At 35.3% G+C, this 16,778-nt stretch overlaps 1 protein-coding gene across 1 annotated transcript in view; it reads right to left on the reverse strand.

Moving 5' to 3' along the window:
- The window catches only part of LOC150083829 (uncharacterized), a 607,249-nt gene that overhangs the window by 248,933 nt on the left and 341,538 nt on the right, over positions 1-16,778 (reverse strand). Inside the window, exons 31-33 of the mRNA XM_090375392.1 lie at positions 12,740-12,838; positions 491-544; positions 317-370 (exon numbers count right to left, since the gene is read on the reverse strand). Coding sequence (XP_090231518.1) covers positions 317-370; positions 491-544; positions 12,740-12,838 — 207 coding nt within the window. The remainder of the gene's footprint in view (positions 1-316; positions 371-490; positions 545-12,739; positions 12,839-16,778) is intronic.

Below are 16,778 nucleotides of genomic sequence, written 5' to 3' on the forward strand. Positions count from 1 at the left end.
AGTATAGACAGGACAGGAAGAGAGGAGGTGCCATGCCGCTAATCAAGAAAAACACAAAATAAAAAGAAGTGCATCCAGTCGACATAGATGAACAGTGCACTGCCGAGCCAGTGTGGTGCGACATAAGCACTGCGAAAGCAAAAAGAAGAGCAGGAGCGCGCCATAGGCCCAATGACTAGAATGAGTACAATGAACAGTTGTACAGAGAAATAGAATGGGCCAGGAAATCAGAATGTCCCACAATATCAAACACATAATGATAAATGATATGATTTCAATACAATATGATTACATAATGTTATACTTTACATCTTACCTGTGGTCCAACAACTCCAGGAGGACCAGGTGGGCCAGGAGGTCCGGGCTCGCCCTATATAATAAGACAACACTTTTAGTAAAAGCATTCTTCCAAAAACTAACTGAGGTGATTATTATGGCAAAATAGTTTGAAATACATATTCTCAGTGAAGGAGTACAAAATGATACTTACAGGAGACCCTCTTTCTCCAGGTATGCCACCAAGGCCATCTTTGCCTCGGGAACCCTAATAAGAAAAATAGATAGAATAAAATACTTTCAAAATGAGGTTTGCAAAGAAAATTAAAATAATAAAATCAACAAAATCTGTAACAGTTTCCATATTTCATAACAATTCATTGTGTCAGATTTTTTATTTATTTATTATTTTTTTACTTAAAAGTTATCATCACTGTTTACAAAATAATTATCCATGCCTCAAAAACAATTAATGATATAAAAACTAAATAACAAATAGTACAGAATTTGTAGCTGAGTGATCAGAGCAGGAGTGCAGTAGCACACGCTTTTTGAGTAGACCGGGGTTCAAGCCCCTGACTGCTAAATATGGTCGATCTGCCAACCCACACTGGACCAGTGTGGCAGAGTATGGTCCTTTTCCCTCAACATGAATCATTGAGGAAGTTTCTATCCTACAGTGGGTTGACAATGGCTGGAGTTTACCTTTACCTTTTTATACAGGGTGATTCATGAAGATATGACATAACTTCAGGAGTTGATTTCTCAGGCAATTTCAAGTAAAAAAAATGTAAGGCTTATCAGCAATATACCACTGCAAATTGCATGTGTTAATGAAATCGATGCAGCATGTAGAGCACTCACATGCAGTGTTGTAACCTTGTGTTCCACTGTTACTTTCAAGATGCCCTTTATATATATATATATATATATATTTTTTTTTTTTTTTAATGTAAATCCCAAACACGAGAGGTATTAGAACCTATAGTACTTAGTACCGTGCTTGGGTTGAAGGTTGAGAAGACGTTGAAGGTTGAAGGCAGTTGAACGAATAAACGAGGAAGATGAAAAGTTGGTTCTGTGAGTTTGAAGTTGGACAGTAAATGGATGTTGGCTGGTGGCGGCATGTGTTTGGACCGTTTTGAAAGAGAGAGCGGAATTATAGAAGCCAATTCAGAAGAACAGTGCCCATGGAAGTATCTGTAGAAGAGGCATGCAGCAGAAACAGTGCGTCCATGAGAGAGCGAGTGGAGAGACTCTGTTAGAGATGAATCATTAATTAACCTAACTGCCCTCTTCTGAATGGAATCAAGAAGCCTGAGAGAGGTTTTGGGGGCACCACCCCAGATGTGGGAACAATATTCCATGGCAGGGCAGATTTGCAATTTATATTTACAAGTGCTGAAATGCCAATATGGAGTATGTTTATGGATTTTGTGATGTAAATACCATTGCTGCTGTCACTGAATAATCAGCCACAGAGTTCTGAATTCACAAGTTATTAGCCAAGTTTTCCAAACATTCAAGATATCAGCTCATTCCCAGCATCCACATCCCATATTAGCATGCAATTTGACAAGATGTGGTTATGCAAGAGAACACCATTGAGGTGGTAGAGCATAGGCCTTGTGCTAGTTGGCAAAGGATATCCATGCCTCTCGATATTTCCCAACCAAGAGTATGCAAAAAATTGCATAAAGAAGATATGTAGCCATACCATGTGCAGTATGTTTAACCTTGAACCTGGGGATCCTGCCCAATACCTGGAATTTTGTAATTGGTTGAATGACAATTGCCATTTGCATTGTTACAATACATCCTATTCAGTAATGAAGCTGAAATCACTCAAGATGCTGTCAACAATGCATACAATTTCCACATTTGGTCAAAAATGAATCCCCATGTCACTGTGGAGAGTAATTTTCAACACCAATTAAGTGTTAATGTTTGGTTTGGAATCTTCCATGATCCATTTTGGACTGATTGGTCCATTTATTTTTGAGGATCATCTTACTGGACAGGTCTGTCGACAATTTCTGCAAATTGAATTGCAGCAACTGTTAGAAGATGCACTTTTGGCTATACAATGTTGAATGCACTTCCAACATAACAGAGCTCATTCTCATTGTTCCTGTGTGGTGGTTACTCACCTCAATGACCAGTTCCCTGGGTGATCGATTGGTCACAGCATTCCGCAATACCAGCAACCTAGGTCACCAGACCTAGGTTGCTGGTATTGCGTATAGAATATAAACCCTTTAGATATAAACCTAGATATAAATGTAAATATAAACCCTTTAGATTTTTGCCTATGAGGGTGGATAAACAATCTTTATATCACACAAAAGTGAAAACATGAGAGGCATTACTTAATTGCATATTGAATGCTGCATCCCATATAAAAGAGATCACACACGAGCGGCAAAATGCACTGAAGTCGAAGGTGGTATTTTTGAGAATCTACTCAATTAACCATATATGCGTATGTATCTCTAAACATAGGCTGTAAGTTTCCTAAATAAAAATAAATAAATCAACATTTTATGTTTATATATCTATTGTTACTTTTATTTTATACTGTTTATAACATATATTTTTTTTCCCTACGATTATAACAACCACAGCTTTGTAATTGTTTGGAACAGGACCCATGTTTATATACACTTTTCAATCAAAATTGCCTCAGAAATCAGTTCCAAAAGTTATGCCATATCTTCATGAATCATCCTGTATATAATAATATATTTACTTCAACACAATACACAAAAAATTATTCTATTTCTGTTCATGATATAATATTGCTTATTGATTTCTTATAAAACAAATTTAATCATGGGCTCTAAGCACATATATTTATAATGATTTAACAATCTTAATGAGAGAACCATAATAACTTCCAATTATTTTTGATTTCTCAGCTGGGAAAACATTTCTATGCTTTACCAATATGGGTGAACCAAAATTTAATAAACACCACTCACTGCATGTCAGGGCCCTATTTATTTTATTAATAAATATTTTCTTCACAATACTAATTTCAGTTTCAATTCTCTTTACTAATAATTCTGTAATTTTATTGCAGAATAAAATTTTTCATATTCATTATTATTGAATTTCTTTAAACTGATTCTAAAACTACGTATAATAAAGTAGACATTCAATCATTTTTATCTGATAATCATAAATTGGTTACCATACTGGAGGAACTCTACAATATTTAAAGTTAATAAATCCTCTATTCCAGTGGTTCCCAACCACTGGTATGTGAGGAGTGAGCTACCGGTATGCGGGCTGTGAATAAAACCACCTGCAATTTCCCTCATGGGAGAGTAAACTTTTTAAAAGTTAATATCTTACTAAAGCCAAAACTTCTTTTTATTTTTCACAGTTTGTATCTATGCAAGCATTTCAGTCTTTCTTCTTGGAAAATATACCTCTTTTCATTCTTGTACTTCTTAATTCATAGAACTTTATCTCTTTACTTCCCCTCTTTTTGCTTCTTATTTTATACGGCCAGTCTTCCTTCAGAGGTTGGTTCATCATCATCATCAGCCATTTTCAATCCACTGCAGGATGAAGGCCTCTCCAGGAACTTTCCAGTTCCTTCTGATATGTGCAATGGCCATCCATTTCCTACCCACAAACTCATTAATTTCATCTATCCATCTCCGCCATTGTCTTCCAGGTTTTCCTCTAGCTCCTCTTGGGTACCATTCTGTTATTCTCTTAGTCCATCTGTCATCATGTCTTCGAGCTATGTGTCCTGCCCAAGACCATTTTAGCTCTTTAGTTTGATAAGAATGTCCTTTACTTTAGTTTGCTGCTTAATCCATGTGTTTCTCTTCTTATCTAACAGTCTGATTCCTAATATACAGGTAACCCTCGTATAACACAGTAGTTAGGTTCCTATAAAATGCTATGTGAAAATGTGTGAAACCCTGTTATACAGGACTAAGGAAAAGTACGAAAAGGGAGATTACATTCCAAAAGCTAATAAAAATACACCATTCTAGATTCCGTGCATCTTCTATTCTCTTCAAAAAATCAATAATCTGGGTTTGTTTGGTTCTGCTTGATAAATCTTTGTGAATTTCATTGTATGGAACTAAGCAATTTTGAAGCTCCCTTTTGAACTTTGGGCTCCTTTCATTCAAGAATCTGCATTAAAAAAATAAGATTCTAATTGCTCAGCTAACTTTATGCCTTCCCATATGCTTTTTACTATAATACTTGGAAGTTTAGAATTTTCATTTGCGCTATCATCCTCTGAATTGATTTGGTTTTACCCCCGATGCTATTTCCACCAAATCTGCTTTGCCAGCCTCTTTTTCTACCAGTAATTCTTGAACGTCTTCAGTAATCACCTGAGAGGGCATAAATTCAAATTGAGAAAAGACAGATGTAGGATAGACATGCGGAAATTTGCCTTTAGCCAGCGGATGGTTGGTTGGTGGAACAGACTTCCATCCCTTGTCGTGGAAGTTGATAGCCTAAATAAATTTAAGGCTCAGCTGGACAAGTATTTCGAACAAACGGAGGGGTGAAGTGGAATGGGGTTTTTTTTTTTTGTTTTTTTTTTGGCTGATGCTCCATAAGCTTGCTTTCTTGCATCATATGCCTCTAATAATGCTAATGCTAATCATATCTTTTTTTTTTTTTTTTTAGGAGCATAGGTGACTAAAGCCATGTTAACTGTTGTATATGTTCTATAAATTGTGTGTGTCCTGAGGTTTTCTGTTTTTCTGGACAAAAAAACCTGAGTTTCCGGTAGAAAAAACCATGCTACCCTTGTCTGAGACTGACTAACTCAGCCACGTTGCAAAAAAGACCCATAAAAATTCCTCCCATCATCGAAGGGATTCGAACTCAGGTCTTTTCCACCCAGTGTGGAGAGGAGGGCAATTCTATCAACTGTGCTACCCATGAGGGCTTCAGTAGCTATATCATCAAAACCTTCCCCTCCTACTGATGTGGAAGGTTCTACTATGCATCGATTCCCTTTTCTGCCAGTTCGACCATATTTCCTAATGAACTGACTCTGATCATAAATTTTCATTTAATGTTGATGGTTTTACTTCTTTCAGCAATAAAGCTATGATTCTGATACAGTCCACAATTGAGAAACGTTTTCATGCCTCCATTACTTCAATAGATTGGGAATCAATTTTTTCCAAAATCTATTGTAACGATTTTCTGGATGTAATGAGTTTTAAAGGTGGATATAATGCCTTGATCTAATGGCTGAATGAAAGAAGTTGTATTAACCTTGCTTTCTTGCATCACATTCCACTACTACTACCTAGTACAACTGTGGTGGTAGGAATATAACTTCAATGTTTGGATGACTTAAATCTTTTGGAAGGTCTGGTGTGCTATTCAATAGGAATAAAACTTTGAAATCTATATTTTTCCACAAGTTCTACAAGTACAAGTTCAATAGCATAGAATGTAACACAGGGATTTTCCAACAAAATAAATACAGGGATTTCTCAATAATTTTTTTTGACTAACGAGTCAACAGCGGGGATTCCAAAAGAGTGGAAATGTTGAAAAATTACATCCAACATTATAGCAGGGTTCCCCCCCCTGCAGAAAAGCTCAAAAATCCCTGTTATGCGGGGTTTACCAAAATTCTCTAACTGTGTTAGAGTGAAACTGTGTTATATAAGTACCTTTTTGTGTAAAGATTTCCACAATTTATCAATCATGTTAGAGCGAAACCGTGTTGTAGAAGTACCATGTTATATGGAGGTTTGCCTGCAATTCATTCCATTCTTTGTTGTGCAGTTCTCAGCTTCTCATTCATTCTTTTGGTGAGTGCCCAAGTTTCACTTCCATAAGTCTTGGTGGGGAGTATATAATGGTTCATTATTTTACGTTTCAGACAAATTGGGATATTGCTCCTCAGTATGTGACTATATTAGCATTTTTTAGCATTAGTAGAGGCATTTGATGCAAGAAAGCAAGCTTATGCAGCATCAGCCAAAAAAAAAAAAAAAAAAAAAAACCACTTCCACTTCACCCCTCTGTTCGTTCAAAATACCTGTCCAGCTGAGCCTTAAACTTATTTAGGTTATCAACCTCCACCACAAGGGATGGCAGTCTGTTCCACCAACCAACCACCCGCTGGCTAAAGGCAAATTTCCGCACGTCTATCCTACATCTGTCTTTCCTCAATTTGAATTTATGCCCTCTCAGGTGATTTTTCTGAGCTAGAGGAAGGATCCCATCAGCATTGAGCATGCTTAAACCATTCAAGGCTTTATACACCTCTATCAGATCACCTCGCTGGTGCCTAGTCTCCAGACACTGTAATTTGCAAAACTTAAGCCTTTCTTCGTAAGAGCACCCCTTTGTTCCATTCACTAATCTTGTTGCCCTTCTCTGTACTCGTTCCAGCAGCTCTACATCCTTCTTGAAATGAGGCCTCCAGACCTGTATACAGTACTCTAGGTGTGGCCTGACCATTGCCTTATACAATGGAATAATCACCTCCTTATCCCTGCTGGAAAAATTCCTGTATATCATTGACAATACTCCATGAGCTACTCTTGCAGCCCGTCTGCACTGCTCAGAGAACTTCATATCTGCCTGCACAATCACCCCCAAGTCCCTTTCATTCTGTACCACTGTCAGTGTAGTACCACAGAGTTGATACGTTGCTCTGAGGTTGCTTTTTCCCATGTGTAGTACTTTACATTTGTCAATGTTAAACTTCATTTGCCACCTCTCAGCCCATCTGCTCAACCTTTCCAGATCCTGTTGCAGCAGCATAGTGTCAGTAGTGTCCTTGACAACCCAGCCAACCTTTGTATCATCTGCAAACTTGGACATTAAGCTTGATATACCATCATCAATATCATTTATAAATACAGAAAACAATAATGGACCCAACACTGAGCCCTAAGGGACTCCACTAATAACATTAGTCCACGATGAGCAGTGTCCATTGATTACCACTCTCTGTCTTCTCCCCCTCAACCACCCCTTTATCCATAGCAGCAATTTGCCTCCAATGTCACACTGCTCCAATTTGTGTAGCAGTCTTCCATGTGCAACAGTATCAAAAGCCTTTCTAAGATCCAAGTATATAATATCAAAGTTATTCCCTGCATCCAGTTCTTTTGTGACTGCATCATAGTATCCAATCAAGTTGGTCAGGCAAGACTTCCCCTTAACAAAACCATGCTGTGTCTGAGCTATAACTGAAGTCTTGTCTAAATGATCCTGCAGTGCTTCTTTAACCAGTGCCTCCATTAATTTTCCTGGAACAGAAGTTAAGCTCACAGGTCTATAATTACTTGTGTCAGCCTTTGATCCTCCTTTGTGAATTGGGGTCACATTTTCACATTTCCAGTCTATGGGTACCTCCCCTGAGTCCAAGGAAGCTCTCATAATTATGGCTAAGGGTTTGCTTACTTCCTTTGCTGCCTCCTTTAATATAACTGGATAGATCCCATCCACCCCGGGTGCCTTTCTTGTGTTTATCTTCAACAGTTTCTCCTCCACTTTACTCCCAGTTATTTCAAGATTCTGTAGCTTACTGCTAGAGTTGAATACACCTCTGGAATTCCCCTTGCTGAATAACTCCTCATGTGTGAATGTCGATGCAAAATATTCATTTAGTTTGTTAGCTACCTGAGCAGGATCATCAACAGTTGACCCATCAATATCAAGTGGACCAATCTGATTCATCCCCTTCCTTCTAGAGTTTACATAAGTAAAGAACTCTTTGCTGTTTTTCTTTGCATCCCTTGCCAAGGATTTCTCGTAATCTGCCTTCGCCTGCCTAACCTCCTTTGTAACTTGGTTGCATATCAACTTGTATCTATCATAGGCTTCTGTGTCATGTGTTAATTTGTAAGTATCCCATGCATTTTTCTTCTCTGCCATATGCCTCTAGTTCATCTGACATCCATTTTGGCCTAAACCTTGAACAATATTTCTTAGTTGGTATGTGAAGCCTAGTAGCTTCCAAGATAAGTTCTTTGAATGCTTCCCATTTTGAATTTGCTGTTGGTAACATCATCAGTTGGTCCCACTGTATAGAATTTAAATACTGTCTCAGTCCATCGTAGTCGCCTTTACGGAAACAATAACCCTTCCCTTTACCCCTAATGGTAGTTACCTCTTTCAGTAAAGAGGTAACTACCCAAGAGGTAACTTTCATATTTCCTGAATGCTATCCATACAAAATTTATTCTTCTCTTGACTTCCAGCCATTTATCATTATTACAGCTAATGACTTGTCCTAGAGAAGTATATGCCCCCACCTTTTCAATTACTGCTCCTTCAATCATTATATCCCTTTCTGTGGCATACTTGTTCATCATTACTTTTGTTTTAGCCATATTCATCTTTAGTCCAAAATCCTTACTAACTGTGCATAACTGATTAAAATTTTCCTCTAATTCTTTGAGATCGTGGCTTATGACCACGATGTCATCTGCAATTCGTAAATGGTTTAGATACTCTCTATTCACATTGACTCCTTTCTGCGACCAGTCTAATCTTCTGAAAGCTTCCTCAAGGGCAGCAGTAAATAACTTCGGAGATATTGTGTCTCCTTGTCGAACTCCTTTCTCAATTTAAATTTGCTACTAAATTTGCTCCTCTTCTGTTATCTCAAAGGTAGCGTTCACATATATTTTCTTCAAAATCATAATATATGGGGTATCTATGCCTTGTCTTTCAAGTACCCGAAACATTGCCTTATGCAGTATGGAGTCAAATGCCTTTTCATAATCCACAAATGCCAGGCATAATGTGTTTTATATTCATTTGCTTTCTCTATTAGCTGTGATATTATGTGAATGTGATCCACAGTTGAGAATCCTGTCCTAAAGCCAGCTTGCTCTTTCAGTTGAATCTCATCAATTATTCTTTCTAATCTGTTAGTAATGACCCTTGTGAACAACTTGTAGATATGGGATAACAAGCTAATTGGTCTATAATTTCCAATTTCTGATTTATCTCCTTTCTTATGCAGCAAAACTATGATTGCATTATTACACTCCTTAGGCATCACACCTTTTCTAATGCATTTTGTGAAGAGTCTTGCAAGTTTTGTGTCATGTCTCTTCCTCCCAATTTTAACAACAATTTATAATTATACAGTAACTTCCTCTTCCCCCAGGGCTTTCTGGTTCTTCATTTTGTTCAACGCATAAACGCATGTTCTATCTTATCAGGAAGGATATCGGGTATGGTGTATGTGTTACTAATTTGCGATCCATCTTCCCCGCTGCTCATTACTTTTTGCGGATCATTCCCTCGCTCCTTGTATAATTCTCTATAGTAGTCTTCTGCTATTTGAATTATGCCTTCTCTGCTATTTATAAGTACACCATTGCTATTCTTCAGTATCATTTGTTTTTTCTGTATTACTCTCTCATGGCTGCTGATTTAAGTCCTTTGTTTTCCTTTAATGCTTGTTCTACTTTTCTTGTGTTAAATCTTCTTATGTTCTCTCTGAGTCTCTTTCTAATGGCTTTGCATAACTCAGTATACTCAATTTTCTCCATGTCAGTGTTTATTTTGCTCTTCATTTGTCATCTTCAATTCATTATGACAAGTGTTTCTTGACTAATTTTTTCTTCTTTGGATTTCTTTTTACCTACAGGTTTCTTGAGCTTTATCACTTTCAGAAAGTTGTGATATTCCTCGTCGATATCTTGGTCCTGAGCAGACTGCAGAAGCTCAAACTTGTTCTTAAGTTTCAGTGCATACTGCTGCTTTTTCTCCTCTTCTGTTATCTCAAAGACCTTTGTAATAATTACCCGAGTCAGTTTTTTCCTTTCTTTTCTTACATCTATATCAAGTGTGCATCTTACCATTCTGTGATCATGTTCAGGATAGTAATATCATTCACAATACATCTGTTAGTGAGGATGAAGTCGATTTCATTAGTTGTTAATCCATTTGGGATCTTCCATGTCCACTTTCTGTTCACCCTTTTCTTGAAAAAAGTGTTCAGTAATGACATTCCTCGAGATTCTGCAAATTCCACAAGTCTTTCACCTCTTTCATTTCTTTCATCAATTCCAAAATTTCCTATAGTTCCCCTTTCTGCACTATTTTTTCTCTGTCCAACCTTAGCATTGAAGTCCCCCATAATGATAGTGTAGTGGGTTTTCTATTCATCTAGAAGACTCTCAATTTCGGTTTACATTTCTTCAACCTCTTCATCATCATGGCTCGATGTTGGTACATAAATCATTATAATCTTTAGCTTGTACCTCTTATAAATTCTGAGTAGTACCTCTTAAAACTCCAGAGGTTGGTTAGTGAACATTGAAAGTAGCATTTGCAGTTGTAATGATTTCACAGGTAATTTGAAATTTAGATCATTAGAAATTATGACATACTGCTATCCTAATTATATAGTTTTTATATTCCAATCAACAATAATTAATACTGATTAATACCACAGTTCAAGTAAAATATAAACATTCAAAATGCAAGTTTTAAAATTGTGTTTAGTAGATATTTAAGTAGTTTAAACAAAAATTTTCAACAACCAATTTTCCTTTTACTTATATTGTTAGCTTATAAGTTATCACAAAAATATCCTTTCACGCCAGTTGATGCCATGTTTTGCCACAAATAATTCTCAACTAAATACTCACTCAGGAAAGGCCCTTCATCGTCTTTTTGAGTTGCGCTCCGAAGTATACAATTTTCTTCAATCAGAAGATCCCAGAAAAGATAATTTCTTGAATGAAGAGTGGTTATGCAGACTAGCTTATTTAGCAGATATATGTTTCCCCAATTGAATGACTGGAATCTATCTGAGTTTGCAAGGATCAACTAGTACAGTGTTTGATTCCAGTGATAAAATTAATGATTTTAAAAGAAAATTAAAACTAATGGAAGAGCAGGTATTAAAAAACAGTATGTTATATTCACTTCACAATTTTATCCAAGAAAATAACATATCTATGGCCAAAAATGTGACTGACGACATCAATGAACATATAAAATCTATGCACACAAGTCTTGAAAAATATTTCCAGGAAGACTTTACAGCACAGAATTGGATTAGGAACCCTTTCGCATTCTCGAATGAGATCCCAGAAATGTGATGTACAAGGAGTCATTCATGACGGGGCTTAATGTTAAAGTTTAAGAGTTCAAACTTAACAAAATTTTGGCTATATCCGCCAAGAATATCCCCTACTTTTTTTGAGCAGGCATTGAATGTTTTAATGCCATTTAATTCAACTTACTTGTGTGAGGCTGGATTTTCAGTGATGACTGCAATGAAAAATAAATATAGAACTTCGATGAATATTGAATCAGATCTTCGACTGAAATTAACACTAATCAATCCAGATATCCAGAACCAGATTCAAAAATCGAAACAGAAACAAAAAAAATTCAAGTAAAGAGGAAAATGTTCAAACCACATGTTATGTGAAAATATAAAAAGCTCATTTATAAATTATATTTTTTTAATTAATAAATATGTTTTTCTGTTTTTAGTAGAATAGCTTGGTTTTGCTTAGCTAATTGTTTATGTGACTTTTCAAAACAGACATATGTACTCATTAATTAATACACCAGTATTAATTAATTGGTGTATTAATTAATACACCTGTATTAATTACTTGGTATATTAATTAATACACTGGTATTAATTAATTGCAATCATCAGATACCAATCAGATACCGGTACATAAAGATACCGGTATGCGGGCTTATAAAGGTTGGGAACCTCTGCTCTATTCTACTATATTCAAGAAAAATAAATTATTCTTTAAAGCAGACATGAATTGACTCACAAACCAAACAGGATAATTATTTCTTTTTTTTAAAGTAAAACTAGTTAACGTATATCAAAAAATAATACCTTTGCCATATCATAAATATTGTTATTTCCTGACACATTAATCTACCATAGAAAATTCAGTTTAACTTTTTTCAAACTACATTTTTAAAGTTAAAGTTGTTAGTATAATATGAATAAATTTGGATTTATAATTATATACATATTATATACAGGTAAAACATGCATGGACTGCTAACAATACTGCAATACTACATTTCATCCATAAAGTTCTCTTTTTCATATAATTTGTTGGAAAAAAAAAAAATAATAGCTAAATTTCTATTTGCCGAATTTACTTAATAAAGTTTGGATTGGATTAACAAATACTTTTAAAGGCTAAATATAAAATTTCATGAAAATCTGTCCACTGGAGTCCCTCTGTTACATGTGTATTGACAGGCATGGTAAAGACAATAGGTGCATATGCATATATATGCAAATGAACCTAACATCAGATATATAATAATTACTATATTAATACATATATAAACCTTTATATGCCTGATTTTAATTATAATAAGACAATTATAACCATATTATTCTTCATTATCTTAGGTTTTCCATTATGATACATATGAAAAATTAGAATATTTTGTAACTTGTTTTCAAGTGAACATAAAAGATTATACTTACTGGAGGACCTGGAGGCCCACCAAAACCTCTCAAACCCTGTGGACCTTGTGGTCCTCTTTCTCCTTGTGGACCTGAAGGACCAGGTTCTCCAGTACTTCCCTAAAATTAAAACCAAAATTATAATATAAATAAGACTAGTTTATAATATACTTTTTAAAATTGCTTTTAATATATTTTTCAATAAGGAAAAATACATCACAGCAACACATGTGCTTTAAAAGTCAAGTTATTTATAATGATATAATCAAGTTACTACTGCCAAACTCTGCAAAACCATTGGAACATATAGGTCTAGACAGGGTTTCCATAATCATGCTGATACTAGACCATATTTAAAAGGTCTGTCAGCAATATTGAGTGTTGTTAAGGGGTGGTTGAGGGGGAGAAGACAGAGAGTGGTAATCAATGGACACTGCTCTTCGTGGACTAATGTTATTAGTGGAGTCCCTCAGGGTTCAGTGTTGGGTCCATTATTGTTTTCTGTATTTATAAATGATATTGATGATGGTATATCAAGTTTAATGTCCAAGTTTGCAGATGATACAAAGGTTGGCAGGGTTGTTAAGGAAACTACTGATGCTATGCTGCTGCTGCAACAGGATCTGGAAAGTTGAGCAGATGGGCTGAGAGGTGGCAAATGAAGTTTAACAATGACAAATGTAAAGTACTACATATGGGAAACAGTAACCCCAGAGCAACATATCAACTCTGTGGTACTATACTGACAGTGGTAGAGAATGAAAAGGACCTGGGGGTAATTGTGCAGGCAGATATGAAGTTCTCTGAGCAGTGCAGACAGGCTGCAAGAGTAGCTCATGGTGTCTCGTCAATGATATACAGGAATTTTTCTAGCAGGGATAAGGAGGTGATTATTCCCTTGTATAAGGCAATGGTCAGGCCACACCTTGAGTACTGTATACAGGTCTGGAGGCAGGGATGTTAGACGTCCCGCAATGTGTGGGACAGTCCCCTACAAAAGTGATTTGTCCCGTGCCTCGCATAAATATTTAAATGTCCCGCAGGTAAAAAATTAACAGATTTTGACTGTAAAATAATAAAATAATGCCATAAAAAGTGATGGATGCTGTTATGAAATGTATTTCTTTCCTAATATGTATGAATTTCGGACATTGGCAGGTGAGTTGCACACTAATGCTCACGGGACGCGTTAGATGTCCGGGAATTCCCTCGAGCCGCTCGAGGATTTTTAAACGTAAGTGTCTGCGTAAATAGTGCGATCAATGATGTCAGTGCTGTCTGGTGCATCTGGTGGTCTAAGCTAGGTGTATCTCGAGTGTGTGTTTATCTTTCATTATAAAAAGAATAAAAGTATTTTGACATCTGTCTAATCACTTCAGCTACTGTAGGAATTGTTACCTATATAAGGTAAATTTCATTTAATTTTTGTTTGAACTTGTCTTATTAAATTAAAAATTAAAATAAACGGGTTGTATTTAAAATATCAATTTATTCTAGCCTTCAAAATGTCAGATGGTGAAAGTAGTTTGAAAATTCCAGAAAAGAAAAGAAGACGGTTGGTTCACTATAATGCAGATTGGGGAAAAAAGCATAGTTGGATTAATAATTTCAAATAGATATTTACAGTATACCCAGTTATAAAGTATAAGTACAAATTCAGTAGCTTTCGGAACACGTGTCCCTTTATCAACTCACAAATTTGAATACATTGATGGATGAATTTATTGATGGATTTATTGATTTATTTTTTGAATTTATTGATGGATGATCACTGGCGTAAGGCAGCACACGTCCGTGATACAACAATGACGCATGAGTAACGTGCCACACTTTGCTTGTATGTATTCAAATTTGTCAGTTGATAAAGGGACACGTGTTCCGAAAGCTACTGAATTTGTACTTATACTTTATAACTGGGTATACTGTAAATATCTATTTGAAATTATTAAACTATGGACCCCAGTACTCCAGGCCCATTTGTCACCATAGTTGGATTAGTCGTGGTAGAGAAGATCATAGTGCAAAATGCTCTACACGCAACAATTTCATTTTCACAATTAGTCACGGTGGTGAAAATGATGTAAGTAGACATTTGCAATCTAAAAACCACATTGCAAATGTTCAAGCAATAGCAACTACATCAAAAATTTCTAAGTTTTTTATACCAAAGCAAAGCAAGGCTCATGAAGATGTTGCATTTGCAGAAGTATCGTTTTGTTACCATTCTGTTATGCATTCTCATAATTATGTCTCAGCTGGTTGTGCTAGCTCAGTTTAAAAAAAAAAAAAGTTTCCCGACTCTGGAATTGCAGCAAAATATTCTTGCGGGAAAACAAAAGTTTCTGCCATTATTACAAAAATTCTTGGAAAGCACTCAAAAACTTACATACTGAAACAACTGGAGAATAATAAGCCCTTTTCTATAAGCACGGACGCTTCTAATAAAGGAAACGTAAAAACGTTTCCTTTGGTTGTGAGATATTTTGACCAAAATCATGGTGTAAAAACTGGTTTGATATCATTCATTTGGTTAGAAGCAGAAGATACTGAAACTATTTCAAATGCTCTCATCCAACAGCTTACCTTTAATGAATTATGTCCCAAAAACATTACTGAATATGGAGAAGATAACGCCAATATTAATTTTGGCAAGAAAAATTGCATTTTCGTAGCATTAAAAACATTTAATGAAAATATATTACCCGCTGGTTGCAATTTGCACATTCTGCATAACACTGCTAAGAGAGCTTGCAATTGTTTGAGTATTGATATAGAACCTATTGTTATTAAAATATTTAATGAATTTAGCTCTTCAACAAAAAAGATGACTGAACTAAAAGACTTTTTCGAATGGACAGAAACAGAATGGAATGAAATGTTACGGGATATACCAAGGTGGCCGACTCTTTTACCGGCTATTGAGCTCCTATTGACCAATTTTGCACCTATTAAATCTTATTTTATGAGCAAGAATAACATAGCACCTATATTGAGACATTTTTTTGAACATGAGCTTCATGAGGCGTATGTAAAATTTGTAAAGAATTTATATTCAATATTTCAACCAGCGCTAAAAAAACTCCAAAGTAGTAATGTTATGATTGTTGAAGTATATTCAATTATGAATAATGTAAGGCAGTCCTTGATTGAGCATAAGAGTGAATGTTATTATGGAGCAAATGTTCATGAAATTATTCAAAATTGTGATAACCCAGATGCTTCAAAACGGTTTAAAATGGAAGCAAATAATTTATTTGATACGGCTAGAAAATATATAGAGAAATGGTTTAATTTCAATGACCACAAATATAATATTCTCTCTAACTTATCTTTGCATAGCATACCAGCATTTCATGAAATTGTAGAAATCACTAATGCATTTAAAATAGAAGTAGATCAAGATTTGCTGTTTGAAGAATATATCTTCTTAAAAAGATTTATGGCAAATATAATGGATATTGAAAGGCAATTACCATGTGATCAAAGATGGGTTTGTTTTTTTAAAAAAAATTCTCCACAATTTTTAAAAATTATCGAATACATTTTCTCTATTCTGCATGCAAATGCAACATCTAAAAGGATTTTTAGTCTAATGACGAGTCATAGAAATAGGTTGATTCTAAAAAATTTGGAGGCCGAGTTGATGATAAAACAGAATTTCGGAATGAATTGTTCAGAATTCCAATTTTTTTTTTTAAAAATCAAGGTTTAGTCATTCTTAATGAAGTGAAATCAAGTGATAAATATTAAATAATTTTTAGGATTATAGTATAAATAAAAATTTAACTCAATTTTTGTTGTTTTTTTTTATTAGATACATTTTTAAAAGGCCAAAATGAAGTTTAGAAATTTTCTTGAGAAAAATTGCTGCAATTTTTTTCATTTTTCTCCCGCAAGACCTAATTTGAAATCTGGCAGCCCTGTCAGAGGCCTCATTTCAAGAAGGATGTAGAGCTGCTGGAATGAGTACAGAGAAAGGCAACAAGATTAGTGAATGGAATAAAGGGTTGCTCTTATGAAGAAAGGCTTAAGTTTTGAAAATTACAGTGTCTGGCGACTA

This window comes from Mastigoproctus giganteus, chromosome 6, assembly GCF_048544385.1.
Source record: "Mastigoproctus giganteus isolate SK-2022 chromosome 6, ASM4854438v1, whole genome shotgun sequence".
Lineage (NCBI taxonomy): Eukaryota > Metazoa > Arthropoda > Arachnida > Uropygi > Thelyphonidae > Mastigoproctus > Mastigoproctus giganteus.